Source organism: Larus michahellis, chromosome 5, assembly GCF_964199755.1.
Source record: "Larus michahellis chromosome 5, bLarMic1.1, whole genome shotgun sequence".
NCBI classification, from domain to species: Eukaryota; Metazoa; Chordata; class Aves; order Charadriiformes; family Laridae; genus Larus; species Larus michahellis.
In genome coordinates, this window is record NC_133900.1 from 23,037,685 (window position 1) to 23,056,672 (window position 18,988).

The following is an 18,988-nucleotide window of genomic DNA, read 5'->3' on the forward strand; positions in this document are numbered from 1 at the left end:
TCAATTTTTCTATTAAAAATCTGACAGAATAGATACATATCCTCACAAATATTTTTAGTTAAAACAGCATTTTCTGTTTTAACTGCTGCATTAACCACCAGCCATTTCCTCCGGTGACTGATCTGGTAAAGATTACCTCTCCCCCACAACAACTGAGCCTGTTAGTAAACAGAGAACACAAAAATGCTAAATTAAAAAGCCGTATCACCTGGCTTCCACAACAAGATGCACTGCACCGCCATGCACATCACCAGTGTACGCCGTGGAACGCTGGCTATGCAATAAATCATTTTGCAAAACCCAACTCAGAACAAACCACAAAGACACATCTCAACAAAGTAATGACAAAAACATCCGACTAGACGAAAAACACGACTGAATAATAATTTGCGAAAGTATTTCTGAAGATGTTGATATATTTCTAAAACAAGGACACTGGGGAAATTGATCCTTGACACTGAAAAGTAATAAAAAAGAAGAGACAAAACAGATGTTAAGGACAGAATAGTACCTGAGTGACTAGTGGATTAGAGAACTAAATAGTTGTTTAGAAATCAAAGTTTTAAAAGAAATAACCAAAGGCTTCGGCACATACAAATTCATGTGTGCTGATGAGATCACTTCACCGCAAAGATTTCCAGCAGACGCTCTTTCAAAGCTCTCCCTGAAACACCACGCTGCTCAAACTGAAAAAAACCACTGGCAATTAGCAACAGTTTCATGAGCATGTTTATAGGCAGAAAACAGTAGAGGCACGATTGGCCGCAAACTGTTGGAAGTCATAGTAGAGAAATCCTCATGGAAAAAACCCTGCCTGTGCTGCAGAAAACGGCCGTGGAATTGCAGAAGTATTCATTAGGCTGGTTGAAGAACAAAATCTTAGAATAGAGAGTTTTCATCTATGAATAGCAAAATTGAAGAGCTGTATGAAGTAGTGTTTACAGTAATCATGATTCAAGCAATACCCATTTCCAGAAACAAAGCAAAACAAAACAAATGTTCTATAAGCTCAAGTGAGAAGCACAAAGTGACCCAACTTTACGAGATTTTGAGAGAGTAATTCCAAGTGAACGGCAGACACTTTCCAGGCACATCACCTTACAAGAACTAGTTAAAAATCGCTCCACAGGAAGCATGTTCTACGACCAAAACCCACCCTGCAACAACAGCAGGTTGGAAATCCCAAATATAAACACACCCAGGTGTTTATCATTTTACAACTGGTGCTAAATGCCCTATTTTGACCATTCCCTGCCGCTTGGGCTAAGGAGGGCAATTTGAATGGAAAGCCGAGTGCCACCACAGCGAGCACCACAGGAAATTCCCAATTATCCTTAATTCAAGAATAGCACAGTGGAGGACTACTCACATTTTCTTCAACTGAGCTGTCACACAACACCCGAGTAAAGAATGCCATAACTTGAAACAGGTTCTTTAACTGTATTCACAGCCATAAACCGAAGGGGCTTCCTGGAGCCAGAGGAGCCGAGGGGCACAGCAGGGACCCTCCGCTCCTGTGAACTGCTCCAGTGTTTCATTAGCCTGCAGACTAATTACACTCTCAGAGGCAGAACTGAGGGGAATCAGAAGTCATTTCTGCGGCCCTTGGCACAGGTCTCTCATTAGCTGCAGTTCAGCTGGGGTCAGGAATGCACTTTATTGTTAACACCTGGTACCGGAGGGGGCTCGCACGGGAGCTGCATGGGGCCGTGTTCAAGACAGCAAAGCAACGGGGATTATTTCAAACTGAAATTCTAGTAGGATGCCCCACAGTGGTCCTTCACAAATGCTGGAACTTTGTCTGCGCTGAAGGTTAGAAATACGGATGAGAGATTTACAGTGCCTACGTCTCATAAGCAAAATGAACGTTAACTGCAGCTCTCAGAGCAAAATTTATAATCTAGCTCTAGAAGAATTTACTAACGTTTAGAGTCTTCTAAACACAGCGGCTTTAAAACACAGTTAAAAATTAAGCTGATACCAGTAAAATGCATGGAGTTTAAAACTAGTCTAGAGACTAGTTTAATTTACCTACATTTAATAAGCTTCTTTTTTAATTTTATCATCATGTTTTCAAAAATGTTTTTCTTGCCAGTTTTCTAGTTTGGAAGTACACATGACCAATAAAAACTTTATTCTTTACAAAGAGGAAAATGAGCAAACAATATATACAGATTACCATCAAAACCATCAATTTTTTAAAAAATTGGCTTTGTTTCCTACTTGAAAAGGGTCTTTACAATCACTTTATGTGAAAGTAAGCAAAAGAGGAAAAAATTACTCATGGTGGGGAGAGGGAGAGACTTCATTCTCCATTTGTTCTCATAGTTTCCTTCTATACATGACCACTATAATTTTTCCTCTCTCAGACAGGTCATTCCAGTTAAGTTTTGCAGCTTCTAGGCAAGGGCAGACATACCCGTCTCTTCCTAGTTCATAGTTCAATTAATTGACTAAGGTTGTGCAGAGCTAATTTCTCCCTGGTAAATCACGGAGAGAGAAGCTGAGTAAGCCCTGCTGGAGGAGGGGCTGCTCAATACAGAGCGAGGAAAGAACCGACCAATACAGACAGACACGTAGAGAGATCAATATTAAAAAAACCCACGCTGCTTACCAATGCCAGCAACCGGCCATCCTCCTTCATCGCCAGGAAGCGATTTGCGCTTACGCCTTTGATTGACACCACTCCTCTTTCTTCTGCTTGAAGTTGCAGTTTGACTGCGAATAAAAAAAAAAAAAAAAAAAAGAGAAAACTACTTTTTCACAGCCATTGTGGTATTTCAGCACCTGACAGTGAAGCCTACTGCTTCAAGCCGAAAACCAGAGAAAGCACGAGCTTCAGCTTGCAGCGAAGACAGTAAGCTTTCAATCTCTTTCAGTCTCTCGCTCTCTGATCCCATTTTTCATCAAAGAAAATGCTTACTGCAAAGTAAGTAGCTATTGTCAAATTGGGAACAATAAGCGTGAGTTATCCTTCTATCTTCATTTCACATAAAAGCAACTTTAAAACGCCATAGAATTCCTTGAAGGATCACTTATGGCATGGTCAATGGCTCATAGAAAATGGAAATTTTTCATGGCAATTTTCTTATGGAGATATTTCTTGGTGTTTATGGAACAGCATCAGACATTGAATACATGCAACTCTATACAGCTAAATTGTCAGAGAGGCCTGAGTCTGGACTACAATTAAGACCATCCAGGACCGGATCATTTGCTAAATATTATAGCAGTTCCCAACGGAACAGTATCAATTAGTTTACATCAAACATCCACCAAGTGGTTAGAATAAACAAACAGAACTGCAAAAGCAGATGAGAATAGCAAAGACACAATAAACGGCACTATACAAATCAGGAACATGAAAAGTAGGTTTCTATGAATCAGTTATTTAAAAAAAAAAAAAAATGAACACTTTTTTTTTTTTTTAAATCAGCAAGGTCATATCACACAGCTTTTAGCTACTACCTGTTAATTAATGCAAAGTCTAAACTGATTTTTCTAGCCACAAATCAAATCCAGTAGTTTAGATTAACACACAGATGTCTTCCCCTTCGCCTGTGGCTTGTTTCAAGCTGTAAGCCAAAAGTGAGCTCCACCTAAATCCAGATGAGTTGTTTGCTATTTTTCTTCGTTTTTCTTCCCTGATTGTTCACATCGTGTTCTGAACAACAAATGAATCGAGCCTTTAAGTGTTAAACCAGCAGAGCCAAGAAGTTGCATTTGCGCTGCATTTCAGCCTGACCTCACCAGGAGCAGCTGCGACACCGAACCTCAAAGGTCAGGCTTTTCAACCATTAGCTACACAGGATGGGCAACACTGCAACACAAGAAACTACACCAAATACCACTGAAAAGTCCACCAGACACCTTCTACGTGACTTAGGCATTTGTGGCTCAAAAAAATTCTAACACTGTGTTGGAACTGCCATTTTTCTGGAGAAGGAAAAGGACGCAAATTACCATGTTGTCTCAAACCTCACAGAAGATCCTGTTCTATTCCAGCCATTTTGAGAACATCTCCTTCTGGAAGCCTAACTTTGAGTATTTAAAACATCATTTAAAAGGTGGGGGGGATGGCAGCAGGAAAGCCCATGCAGCAACTCATATGAGCTCCTTGGAATGCCTGCAGCTTAACATGTGGTCCTTCCCCCTCCCCTTCACAGAAAATAGATACCCATTCCCTGCAGCCCCATCCCATCAAGCCAGCTTGCACAGGCAGTGCCATCCAATCTGATTTCTGATAAAAACAAACATAACCATTTCAGTAAGAGTAGAACACAAGAAACTGGATCTCCCAGACCCCTAGGTTTCTATTCTGGATGGCCATTATTTCCAGTGAAACCCGCATCTGCAAACCCTCTCACTGAAAAAAGAGCAATTAGAAGCAAGCCTAGATAAGTACTATCTTTCGGTGCAATACTGTGCTTTCATCCGCAGTTCCATTAAACAGGGATTTTTAAGACCAATTATACTTCCGTAATAGGAAGCAAGATCATTGCAACACAGGCATCAGAAATGAGGGAGAGCTGAGAAACAGTTTCTCCCCTTCTTGGGATGCGTAAGATGAAGACGACTTTTGCCAAAGAACTGCAGCAGCTAAAGAAGGAACAAGCAGGATGTCCAAGCTGGTACTGGTTATGTGTCCATCAGGTGTCCGAATGAAGGATGTGACTCATCCGGTGTGAGACACTATCAGGGTTTCCCGAACCGAACTGGACTGGAACTTTCCCCGCCTTCTGCTTGCATCCCAGAAATTATTTTTAGGAATGAGTTAAAAACATTTTCTATTTGAACAGACTACACAGAGATCTGACCATGATAACAGCCTGACCAGAGGAAGCGACAGCTGGGCTCCATTCCCTCAGAAGGACTCAGCCAAGGACTTGCATCAGTTTGTGTTTGCCCATTCCTTTCTTCGAAGGGAAACACAAACCTGGGTCTGTGCAGTGAGACTGGAATTACAGCTCAGCAGGGAGAATCTGATGGGCCGTACTGGTGTACATCATCTCAGACACCAGCTTCATTCACCTACCTGCTTTATTAGATTATATAGAGTTTCTTCTATTTAATGATGCAGTTTTAAAAAGCCTGACCTTTTAAGCCACCAGAATTAACGCTTGAAGTGACTGTATATTTTGGAGTGGCAGCATCTCTAGAGATTCAGAGGGAGGCTGCTGCTTAGTTGGCTTTTTGTTGTGGGGAAAAAGGGACTTCTGCAATACAAATGAAAACTTTCTTGGGTTACTTCTGTTGCTCCTAAAGACAGGACTGAAGAAACTCCAACAACAAGAGTACCAGGAACGTGAAACCTTTAGGATAATTGCTGAAAACTCTTTTTGAAGCATTAAAATTATTTCACCTGATTTTTTGCTAGATACAGACAGAGATCAGAGTTACTTGTAAATCTACCAATTTGTATACACAACTGAAGCCATATTAATACAAATGCTGCACTCTAAAGAAGATAAAATGGTTTCTTATGAATTATGTGTCTGTTGCCATTTTGCGCAAAGAAAAGAAAAAGCCCAAGACAGCTCCCATAATTCACTAGTAACTCCGGACTTCCAAGGAATACAGAAACCTCTTGTAGTCATAAAAAGTTAGGTGAAATGTCTAATTTCATCCCAGAATCAAGTATCCAAAATACAGCCCTCCCAAGTTATTAGGCCAAAATCGGACTTGTGAACAGCTTCAAAAACCTTCAGTGCAACTCCCTGCCCTCTGGGGAAGCAAGAATGTGGGGAAGTGCTCCAGTCCGGGCAGGGACTGGGGGAAGTGGACATCTGAGATGTGCTCAAGCCTATACAGCTTTCACTGCACACTTAACAAGAAACAGCTGTGTGAAATATCTGAAAAGTAATATTAATTACTGCAGTACAGACTTACTATGCTTCGTGACTTTCTCTTGATAAAAAAAAAAGCGCACCAACTCCTACAGCGTCATACCAGGCCAGAAGTTCAGATTCTGTAAAAACAAACTTTTAGTAAAGGTTTTAAGGCCTGTAAAAATATTTGTACAGTTTGGAGAAGCTTGTGAAAAGTGTTACTTCTTAAAAAGCGGGGGGCGGAAGAAAGATTTTCCTGCAGAGTTTGAAAAGCACTGCAATACTGGAAGCCCCTGAAGCAAAGTCAGCTTCACTGGGTTTTCCTCTCCAACTCGAAAAAGCACACGAATAAACAGAACCAGACTAGTACTGTAAGTTTTTCATGGCTGAAATAACTGTAAGTTATTTTATGGCTTTATTAACACAACGTAAGTTATTTGCCACAGCGTTGTGTTGATCTGCAGATGCCAAGATACCACGCAGCCTCGCTAATCACACACATTTTGACCATGCAGTCATCACCAAAAGCAACACTTCTAGGTTTAGCTCAATGCAACTTGGTACAATCGGTCAGAAGAGAAATGGAACACTTCACACCGGCGATCTGTATCTTTTGCAGCCTTCAGGTCACCAATAGCAATAGCTCAGACATGGGCCATCATTTCAGATCTACTTGTAATATTTGTTTTCAGCACCCTTGAACCTCAAAACCAGATCTATGAAAGTAAACCAATTAAGAAGTCTGTAATCCAAAAAAGTAGCACAGGTTGTTGTGAAACAGCCAATTAATAAACTGAGGGCCAAAAAGGCACATTTTCCCCGTTATCCTGGCAGTGCCCCTCCGGCACGGCAGCGAGTTATTTCACTGCTCACATTCATAGCATGCCCTTTAATTTGTGACGAACGCCAAGTGCAAGGCTACAGTCGATGGCTGCTGCTTTTGTGACAACAGAAAACTTGGCACGCTGAGCAAATATCTTGAGGACTGAGACTAAGTCATCACAAAGTTATGAAATAAAAAATGCGACCTTTATGCACTGACAACTGAAAAGGACTCCATAAATTTATTACTAAGCCTTTCTTCTGTACCTCTTCATAATAAGCTGAAGTATAATCAGCCTTCCCTTTTTCTGCCCAGTAAGAAGAAATGAAGAGCAAGATATACAAATTTAATTCCACGGCAGGGTAGAAACTCTGAGGAAGAAGGATAAAGTTGTGTCTTTGCAAAGATATACAAAGGGTTAGAAAATACGAATGGAATAAAGACAAAGTTAAGGCACTGAACTAGAATTCAGGAGATAGATTTAAAACCTTCCTCTGACACAGATTTCTAATACTGTAAGATAAATTATAAAAGTATCCTAAATAAAATTCTCCTTTGAGCCATTTCCTTGTTCAGCACAATCACAAACCTGAACAAATGAATCGGTTAGCAAAATGCAATTTATGGATATAACAACACAGTCCATAATATTGCAGTGAAGATTCTCCCAGGAGAAAAGATACCAAGCCCAGGAGAAGCCACTGTACAAACCCTCTGACAAGCTGTACGCTTAAAAGCACAAAGACAAAATTCTGAAACCAAAATTAAATCAATAGGTATTTACAGCCTGCAGGACAGATGTCATTAAACAAATTTTTAATCAGAAGGTGATTTTTTTTTTTAAAAGCTACCTGGCTCAAAATCAAGAAATGCCTATAAAAGTTCCAATAATAGGGAAAAGATATACGATATCTGAAAGTACACGATGAGCAAATCTCTCCATGACATCAGGAGATCCCATCACACTCTTCTCCTGGGAGCCACATTTTCCAATTCCATAATAAACACAGGAGTAAAGTACCACTAGCTGTGCCATGGCCCTTCCTCAGTTAACCCACACGGCAGCACCACCACCATCCCCCAGGTAAGATCATACAACTCATGTCTTCAGCACAGGAAAGACACGCAAATGTGCAAACCAGAAATTTTTAATTATGGGTCCAGAGAGTTACTGTCTTTTTCAGTCATTCTGTTATCATAATGAGTTTTTTCCTCAGGTTTTGCTAGAGGATTCCCATACCAAAACAATCACAAGCTCTCTGTCAGTCTCTTGACCTGCAAAATGCTTTCCACAGGCACGCTGCTTCCGAATCCTGGCTCCAGCTGCTAACTGAGGGTGGTGCATCCCAATTCCAGAACATGGTGATTCTGCATCTTACAGCAGCCGAGCTGAGAGAGCTCACTGAGCCCCGGCTCTTCCGCCGGGATCCGTGGACCTCCACATCTCAACACAGCAGTCGAGGCGGAGAACGCCAATGGTTTGTCAATGCTTTTTCACAGCGAGGTGGGTGAACCACAGCTGAGCCAAAATAAAGGAAGACTAAATCCTGTGAAAATTCTGACCATGTTCATTTTTGACAAGACATGGAAAAGGAGTCCTAACTCAGTACCCAAGTTGTCTAACATCGTTAGAACTATCATTAAAGACTGTTTTATATACACACGTACACACACACAGAGCCTTCTAAAGCTGTAAGGGTAATCTAATACTCAGAATTTCCAGATTTTATTTTAGTCGTATATCTTCTTGCTTATAATACCATCTACAGCTCTATATGGCAGATTATCCGAACAGCTGCATTTACCTAAGGAGATAATCATTAACTAGGAAAAAAACATCACTTCGGATGTAGCTTGAGTGAACCTACTATGCCTTCCAGTAGTATAAGAAAAGGATAGAGCGGGGACATTTTTTCTTCACAATAGATAGAGGCTGAGTTAACAATACGTATTCGCTGCTGTTCTGGCTGAAGAACAATACGAGTTACGGGGTAACCTGAATTTCCACTGAAAGCAGGCAATTTGTGGCATTAAAGGACGTTGAACGTGCGTCAAAATGCCTGGCAGAGAGTTTTCCCCACCTCCCATTACACCCAGCCCCTCCTGCACAAATACAGCTGTTCCGGAGCACCTATATATACACACAAGTGTTTGTACAAGATGAACCTGGGGTTTTTTGCCAGCTTCCTTTCCATTAATGCAGGGACTTTGTGGGTAAGCCCTTTCCAACAGTGACCCTCAGGCAGGGAGATTCTTACCAGCACCTGAAAGGCAGAATGACTAAACAGACATTTTCCTTTTTGCTGTAAGACAGTTTAGAGAAGATCAAACAACACTGCTCCCTGACATATACATTAAACAGGTTTAACAGTTTTGGGGTTTGTTTTTTTTAGATCAGATCCTGATCCTGTAACATGTTAAACACAAACACCGGCCACACTGATGTGTTCCTTCCCTGCAGTCAGCAGAGCTCTGCAGGCATGGATTTCTGCGTGCGTTCGTGTCATTAGTGGATTGTGGATGTAAAATTATAGTTATGCATACATGACTATCCCTCTTTCACAGGATATATGGCCAGGACAGATCTACAAGTTGCAGGTTAAATTAGCCAGCATATTTGAGAAAGAGTTACAAATTTATTTACGCATTTATTTCACAATTTGGAGAGACTTTTCTAAGAATTTGGAAGTTGAAAAGTGGTATTTAATAGCACTGTGGTTGGCAAGGTTTCATATTTCTGGTATGACCTGGATCTTCCCCATCTTTTCTTAAAGAGCTCAAAAAAGTATTTCCAATGCAGTTTTGTATACGCCAGTGGAGAAAAGCACTTTATGGACAAGTAGCACAACAGAGACAGAAAAGACGCTCACAAATGCAGACAATACAGAAAACGTGAAAATTTTCTGAAAGTTCTTTCCTTTCGCTGGGCACTAGAACTGAAAAATTACACGTACAATGAAAACTCCAAAGTCCTTTTACAGTTCTCCCAACCCAGTAAAGCTTTTGTAATGGCCCAAACCAAATAATACTGCGCTAACTTAAATGGTCCCAAATGGTTTCATTGCTCTGCATCATGAAGGGTTCGGCCAAAAATCCCCTTCAAAATTGGTTTGTTTAGAAGATCTTGGCAAAATCTAGCAACTTGATAGTTTAGAAAAGGAAAGCTGCACATTTTGGAAGTTACTCACTGCTGAGCTCGTACTACCTTTCTCGCACCCTCCCAGTCGGACGTGCCACCAGGCTCCTGCATCTCAAGCCCTTTGCCCAGGGCAATCAGTGAGCGCAGAGCAGCCACGTGCTGTTATTTTACTCATAGCAGCTGCGCTGGCTAAGATATTCTGGTACAGGAGCATGCCACGGTATCAGTAAGGGAGAGGGAAAGGAAAGGTCATAGTGGGGAAAGAAAGGGACAAACACATTAGGAAAATAATACAAGACAGAGACGTAAAGTGCAAGCAGCAGTGAAGATGGGGCAGGGTAAGCGTACAGTACATGAGGGTGCTTTACTGGAGCGTAAGGCAAATTCCTGCACCTTCAATAGGCAGAATTTGAGATGTATTAGCCAAATGAATTCATAAAATCCCCATTTCCCTACTCCTTCACAAGGAAATGGGAAAACTAACCACTACATAAGAGAAACCTTAAAATAAAAGCCAACCATGAGCTCCTGGCTTTGGATACACTTACATAGCAAATAAAGGTATGATTAAGCTTAAGCTATACTCCTACTATAATCTACCTATCAAAGACCCCAACAAACAGACTTCAGTGGGGACTAAAACCACAAGTATTCAGCCACATTCTCAGAATCACATAAAATTCAGGTCAGGATGACCCTATCTAGTCCAGCCTCCTGCTTAAGGGTCTCCATCGCTCCACAGTGAAAACCCTGCTGTCACATTTTCGCTACTGCCAAACGTACATGTGAGCTAAATCAAAGCTCACGAGGGTTCACTGTTGCTTCCCGCAGTCACAGCTCTCACTGCTGTAAGGCACACCCCCTGTGCCACACATACACATGCAGGGGCTGCTTTCATGCTCTGCAGAGTTTTCCCACCTACGCCAAAATGCTGCTCGCAGGGCAAAACCGTGCAACCTGGATATCCACTTTCTTCAGTACCTCCACCCTTCCCTGCAGCACCCCAAACGCTGCCCTGAGCGCCCAAGATGCCCACATCTTCACTGCTCTGCCTCCTTCACTTTAACAGCCTTCTTAAGGCTGTAGGAAAGAGAAGCCCTTTTCACTATTAACTCCCTGCAAGAACGTGACATGAAAGACAACACTTTACCAAGAGGACTCAAAAACATCGATCAACCAATGCTCCAAGAGATTTTTTTGGAGTTTGTGAACTTCTCAAGAGCAAACACATACCTTACCCAGACACTGCAACTAACAGAGCCACTTATGGACCCTGGAAAGAGAGGAGCCTGATACTATTTCCACCCCCATTTTCACTAACATACAGACGCTTTATGTGAACTAGAAAGGTCATTAGCAAAAACACCTCTCACTCAGTTTACAAGAAGGGAGAGTTTATGTACCCCCTGAAATCCCCGGCTGCACGTCTCTGGATCAATGACTAGCATTACTACAGTCTCTGCTGTGGAAAAGCTAAACCCCAGCCAAAAGCTCAGGGCCCATCTCCAACATATTTGCAGAGGCCCTGTAAGGAAAATCCTTCCCGGAGGCCCCGGAATGACACTGCGGTGAAGCTCTTGCGCCAGCTCCCCATCACTCGTCCTCCTGCACCTCCGTGCCCACAGAAAAGAAGAAAACAGCAACTCTTTTGCAGTGTCACTGCTACAAAGGTGGATCACCTCTGGAGGGAATAAGTATCAGAAATGCAAGGAAGTTCACAAAAAAGGGAGGGAAAAATAAGAATCAACAACGCTTTGCTAACAGCAACACCCTACGACCGCATTCCCACTCCCGCATACTCTGTGGCTGAAGTTGGCTGATACCTTCATGCTTGGGGGCAATGTCTATTCCCAGCCAGGTGTCCAAGCAAGACATACAGAGTGGGGCGTGCTTGCTCCACACCTAACATAATAAACCCTCCCAAACCCAAGGGCTGGTTCATCAAAGAGACACATGCATGTATACACAAACGCACAGATTAATACCCCCATTTTGGCATTTCCAGAGGCAAAGCTGCCCATTGGATCAGATCCAAACCCCAGCCCATGAGCTGGTGATACCTACTGTAACTTATGTCTAGGAATTAGGAATATCTTTGGTTCTCTTTCCCCCACATCTAATCTTTTTGATGTCTCTTTCTCAAAGACATATTAAGAATATTAACATCTTCTGCTAACTGATAAGCCTTGCGTTGATGTACAAGGCATTCCCAGTCTTGGGACTGCAAATACGAAAACAACTCTGCTCGCTTTCATACACTCATCACAACAACCGTGCCATGGGCAGAGTTGCCGAAGCACACGCTGCCTAAAACCTGCAACACATGTGTAGGGAGAGAGGAGAAACAGATTATGAAAAACAGCAAGCGAACCTTAGCAGGAGAGGTGGTCTTTTAATAAACAAAAACCACAGAACAGCAACAAAAACAATCAAGCAAATGAAGTGTCACACTGAGAAATAGTGAGTCACGCTCCAGCACAAAGGCACATTTCTTTGCTTTCGCATGACAACATTGTAAGTGTATCTTTTTCCTTTTTGCCAGCCAGCGGCATAAAACCACTCGCAGACAGACCTAAGATCTTTAAAATGTAAACATCTACAACAAAAATATACACTTCTGAAATATGAACACTTCAAAAAGTTCCGGTTACACTCAAGAGTAAATCCAAGGCTTTAAACAGAATAATAACTTGTGTAACTGTTTAAATAGCAACTCACTAACCTAGTCTACTGCATAACAGGGACATTCACAGATTTTAAGAGTTTTCATCTTTTTAAGTAGTACAAATAGTGAATACGATGAAAATTATTTCCCTATTCAGGTTCTCCATCTATTCTCACTTATATCTTAACCTTAATTCCTACTAATACCCAACTCCACCTAACATATACCTGTCACACTGGGAATGCTCCCCAGGAACCACTGTTTACCAAATGCGCAGCACCATCAAATGCTCCCTATAAGTTTCATACAAAGGACAGCAAAGCCATCCTGCAGAAGAATAATTTCAGGATAATGTGACATACATAATTTCCAGCAACAGTCTGGCTTAGTGCTCCTTGCCTATGTGCCCACATGTAAAACGCACAATTACGTTTCTCCATTTCACACGGCTTGCATAAACTGGTTGATCAAACTTTATCAAGTCCTTTAAAAGTTAAAAGCACTGGAGTTTCTGTATTCTGCCTAGAAAACACAACATGGGTATTCTGCACTGCCGAGTAAAGCAAGCAGCAATTGCTTGGCATTGCACGAGGATTTCAAATGCCAGACACTGCAAGGACACCATCGCGTAAAATTCTTCAAACTACCTAGCTGCCACGCTGTTTGCGGTCTCCTTGTCCTTACAGATGAGCTGACTGCATCATTTAGACTCAAGAGGGCAAAAATCAAGCAGAAAAAATTACTAACTTTACCAGCAAAGAACTTAATTCGTTACTCGGTACGGGTAATAAAGCCTAGTCTCCAAGTTACTGATACCTTTACCCCAAATTCTTGATTTAGAACAATGTTTGAGGGTTTCCATATCAAAACAATGAATGCATGTTCACACATGCTTTATAGGACTTTTCCCAAAGGAATTTTCTCAACAAGGGTAACCCCTCGTGTATTTCAACCGCTTTCACTTCACTTAATATTCCCTTACTATGACCTAGTTTTCACTTGCAGCAAAATAATCATACACAAAAACAGGGACAACCTGAGAGATGCCCAAAAACATCACTTCAGAAGACAGAGAAGGTAAAATGTATCATTGTTGAAAGGTATTTTTAGTGCTTCTTCTTCAGGTACAACTCACACAACTATTTAGTAGTACACAGTATTTTAGGGCTGTAACTGATGTCAGAGCAGTAACAGTCTCAATGAGATGAAAGGAAAAGGCTGCCAGAGCAGTGGTGAGAATTTGCCAACCCATAGGCTTAAATAAACCTTAGTGTCACAGTTGGAAAGGAAAAGCTGGATTTTAGAGATGCCAAGAAGAATCAGCAAATTGGATTTCAAGAGTCTCTGCAGCACAGTGGTAAAAGAGGAGCTGAGCTGTGTCAGGCACCCAGGGTGCCAGGGAGATGGCACAGCAGGCAGGGGTAGGAGGAAATAAGCTGATAAGGAGAAATTCCTATGAATTAAGTTGCCCTTTAGAGTTGATTGTTCTTTATCTGGCCAAAAGGTTAAGAGAGAGTGACTATGCTTGTTTTTCATTTCCCCCATATCAATACCAATGAAACTGCATTAATCACTGAGTCTTTAATAAATATTTTTGCCAAAAGTCAACAAAACAACAATCAAAATCCATACACATGCACACCCAGCATTTCACTGGTGCCTGTCCACCTCATTTACTGCAAGGACAATGCAAAGACAACATTAAACCCAGAGATTTACTTCATCCTCCATCTATTTTATCTCCTTCCATCAAGCTGGTAACCACCCTATGCTGATATTTAAATAATGCATCCACAGGGAAACTGCACAAGCCGCACTGAAGGATGAGAGCTGTCAATCACTGCTGACCCAGAATAGTAGTGGACCAGTCTTCACAAAAAGGCTCTGATTTGCTTTTGAATGCAGCCTCACTCGAGTACAAAGAGTTCTTTGTATGAAACCAAATCCCCTAATACCAAAAAATAAAGTGCACGGTGCATTTTTAGAGTTTCCTTCAAATATTTGGGTAATGCTCTTCACTTTTACAGCCCCCTACGATTGCTCCAAGGAGGCAAACAGAATATACCGCGGGACCCAGCCTGTAGCGGGGAACCAAGAACGTGGGTCTGCAGGACCACAGAGAGAGGGATCAGGCTGTGGTCACTTCCACAGCTTCCAGCTCTCCGAGTAAAAACCCACTGCTTATTCTGAATACCTTCAAACCATACTAAGAACAGACAAGAGCATTTTCCTGACAAGAAAAGAGAGACCTTAAAATCTGCAGCTTGAAAGAAGCTACTTGGCTCTCTCCTGCTTCAGCCAGACCGTTACTAGTACTCACTACGCTGGTTTAAATCTACTGGCTGGTTTAAATCTCCACACCGCTCCAGACTTCCCTGCAAGAACATGCTCCCAAAGTATTCCATGGCCACAAGCACCAGCAATCGCACTGCCTCACCTTCTGTCACATCAGATCAGCAGGCAGGCCAGACACCTCTCACTCCTAACATAACATCACACAGACAATGCTCATCCATGTTACGAGAGCTTGCCCACTGAAATTCAGCCTCATCGTGAGACCCCTTGCTCTGCCCTTCAATAGCAAATAGTAACACCTTACAATCACTGTTATTATCTCAAACACAGGTAGTTAAATGCTCTGGAAGACATCACTTCTTGAGGCAGTACAGCAAGCAGAAGGTTGGGACTGAAATTAATTAAAACTGGCAACACGGGACAGCTCTGTAGATCTCTTCAGCTTTGAGGAATTCCTGCATTTCTAAGGACACAAGCATTGTAGGTCTTTTTCCTCAACTTTCCTGAACAAACTACATTACTGTCAGTAAAACATCTGTAGTGACTCTGTAAACATCTGTAAAACCACAAAATGAATCCTTCATATTTACATATTCAGAGGCACGGCCAGACACATGTTTAGCTATTCATCCCAATTGCTCCATTACAGTTGGAGAAGCCCAGTGAACTGAATCCATATATTATTTCCCAGAAATGCTCAGCCTAACAAGCCTATGCAGCAGGATACCCTAGGTGACTTCCAAGGAGATGACAGCCTCTCCCCTACATCCGCTATACGGCCCTCACTGGCTGCTTATCCACACTAAAAAACGCTCTCATTTTTGTATCCAGCTCTGTTGCCACAAATAACAGAACCTAGTGGAGTATTGCACAAAACCACTCTACAGGTGTGGGTCTACATCCAGAAATCTCAGTCTCACTATTGGTCTTCCCACAGTTGTGGGACTGTATCAACACTCAGTGTAATACGGTCCTAAAATTACTACTCTAACCTGAAATGTAATATAGGTGACAACCGCGTGGACTCTATCTGTTCACCCTCTTCAAGTCATCCATCAAGGAAGACGTTTTAACAGACGAGATGGTTCAGGACATGGTACCACAAGACAGGCAGTGACAATCGAACCGCTTGCTGCCACTGGAAAGGGGCAGTTCCTCTCCCTCCATCCCACCCTCCCAGCTGCACACTCCTATCAGCTCTGGCACTTTTCTTGACGTCTCAGTGAGCTGCTTCAATGCATTAAATCACTCAGAAACTAATGCAGTGGAAGAGAGAGCGAGCAAATGCTTTTCTGCCAGTTCAGCAAATCCATCTGTCCCTTTGCTGAACTTGACGGTAGAGGTGGTGCCAACTACAGCACAGCCGAGACCAGGGGAAGGAAGAGGAGAGACCATCCCTTGTAGCAGCAAAGACTTGTTGGATCAGCTGAAGCGTCTGACCATAGGATCCCTTGGACAGTCACCACTGACAACGTTAACAGGTGATGTTAAAACACAACACTGGGGAGGGAAGGCAAAAAGGGGACGTGGATAGAAATGAAACACTTGAGTATTTGGTTCCCCAGTACCTAGAAACGCCAAGAAAGGATACAGTTTGCTAAAAAAAATGCTGCCAGTCACAAGAGGTGCTACAGACATTTCCCCAGAAGAGGTGTACCAAGCACAGATGGAGATGCTGCGATGCCTATAACACTTCAGTATGTTAAGGACATCCTGTATCAGCAAAAATAACTATAGACCTACACCACCAGAGAATAGCAACAGAATGTCTAATGAAACACATCGTCACAGTAAAAGTTTGCAGATGTATGTCAGGCACCGTGGGTCAGCCTGAGAGTAGAAAGGAAAGAGCCAAGAAACAGACTGCAAATATTTTCAAGCTGTATCACAGCTGGTATCTATCCTTGCTTTTACAAAACACAACACCATGCAGCATTTCATAGCCGCGAGTACCAGGATTTTGAGACTTGCACATTCCAGCTGGAATCCAAATGATTGCTGTTTTACGAGATCTGCTCAAGTCTCATCAGAAGGTAAAAGGCAAGCTAACAAGCTCCACCATACAAGAACATAAATTCACCACATTGCCACTGCAAATGGCAATGGAGTCTAGTTCCTACTTTGCCCTTTCCTAGTACTGTTAATCTCTTTCTCCTTTGAATCACTCAAGCAATGTGGTTTTCAAGCTCTAAAAGTCAAACATGAGTGATAAGTTCATACAGAATCACTCAACCAGAAGCGTACCATGACAGTTTGTGTAAGATGACCTCCACCCAACTTTGTAGACATCATCTCATTTATGCTCTCGGACGATCATATCAGGATCCAGTCAAAATCTGGCCCTACCCTGAACAAACAAACAAAAAACCCGTAAAATAATAATCCTGAAATGCCACCAGCACTCCAGAGAATCACCCTTTAAATATTTTTATTGAGAAGTCAGGAGGCAGCAAGACAGGAACTAAAGTTTACCCATATGTTGTTCACAAAACACACTACTAAAAATGACAAACAATAACGAGTTGCTTTACTTTGAAATGCACCGTCTTAAACAGATACTAATAAAGGTAAAGGCTATTAATTCTCCATCAGAATTAAAATGCAATCTCATTACTGACTTTTAGACTTGAAGAGTCATGCCATAAACATTTCAAATATCACCGGCTATAGACAGGCAATTCACAGATTTCATGCAAGTATGTACTTTTCTCAGTCACAGTAACTTGAGCGTTCTCAAGATCACCTTTATTTCCGAACTGGATTGTGTTAAGGTTATATGGTCCATTTTGTTTTTACTAAATAACTGCACTAAACATGCTGCCACCAACAGTCAAAAGGCGTCTTTGTTTCTAGGATTATTAAGCAGTTTAGTACAATCGATCACCTCTCAAGTATTTTAAAACAGCAGATGGCCAGGGATCCCAGGGCAACACTCCTGAGAGTGCTAAAAATCGTAATAACCAAAATACAAGTTTCAGTCTTCTGTTGTTCACATCAGAAGTTATGGACAGATTCATGGATTTAGTTCAAACTGCTTGAACAAATGAGGAAACATCAGAATACTATTTTTCTGGGGAATAAAAAGGAAGAAAAAGGTAAAAAAAAAAAACTAAGCTCGAAGAAAACTTTCAAAGAAATTCTTGTTACATGTTTCACTTCAGTGTGTTAACAACTCCTTAACTATATAGAAACCACTGAATAATTACTTTTTAAAACTGCTTACTATATATTTAATCCAAGGGAGTTGGGAAAAGCTTATAGAAACAAAACATCACTGAAAAGATTATGATTTAAAATTCAGGTTGAGACATTGATTAATTAAAGGGCACTTAAGCAGAATTCTGCCCAGAAAAATGCAGTGGAACAGGTCCCCGTTCTTTTAGAAAATATGATAGCTGTACGTCTTACGTGGAAACTGAACACGAGAAGAGGGTGTTTTTCTGGGGTTTATCCTCAAGCATCTTTTGAACCCTGTGACTGTTAATTCTACTGCAAAAACCAGTGCTACATCTCTTCTGGCCCATTCAACTGCCTGCACGCTTGGCACTTCTCTTGCTTTCATTACAGAATGCAGAACTTGAACCTGCTTTTATTACAGCAGATGAATCTGAACACCTTTTAAAATCTTCAGTAATATGCACCTAACAGTTTAAAAAAAAAAAACACCACCCAAACCCAAATCCACAGGTTTTAACTAACTACAATTTAGTCTCTTCATCTAGTATGTCAAAAGAAATCATATTTTAAAAACATTACTAACATAGTTCACCTTCTGTAAAATGTTTTTAAATATATTTCCACCACAGGACAAACTTTTTCTTAGAACCAGCTGCACAAATTTCAAGCATTTATTACCCAAATAAATACCATTAGCAGCCACCTGATCTCCTTTTCTGGATGAGCAATTCAGGAATATGCGTCTCCATTTTATCACGATGATAAACATGCCGGAGCCTTCATTCTGACTTCACTAAATGCCATTCATGCGTCACTGCAGTTTTTACCAAAAGTTTTAATACACCCACATAAGCAGGTCATAAAGACAGCTTTTGCAAGAATCTGTATTTATGTGACTATCTCCATAGTTTCACGGTATATTGTCAAAGTACTATATGTTATCTGTATTTGTCTTATTCGTTCAGCTATGGGTGTGCAATGGCTAAGCAGGAGTTGGACTACTTTTTTCTATAAACAAGAATATGTAAGTAGGTATAAGCACTCCTGATTTCTAAAGCCTG

The 18,988-nt window shown here is 41.5% G+C and overlaps 1 protein-coding gene across 1 annotated transcript in view; it reads right to left on the bottom strand.

Annotated features, from left to right (window-relative positions):
- Positions 1 to 18,988, bottom strand: part of FGF2 (fibroblast growth factor 2) — a 28,601-nt gene that overhangs the window by 3,932 nt on the left and 5,681 nt on the right. Inside the window, exon 2 of the mRNA XM_074589103.1 lies at positions 2,615 to 2,718. Coding sequence (XP_074445204.1) covers positions 2,615 to 2,718 — 104 coding nt within the window. The remainder of the gene's footprint in view (positions 1 to 2,614; positions 2,719 to 18,988) is intronic.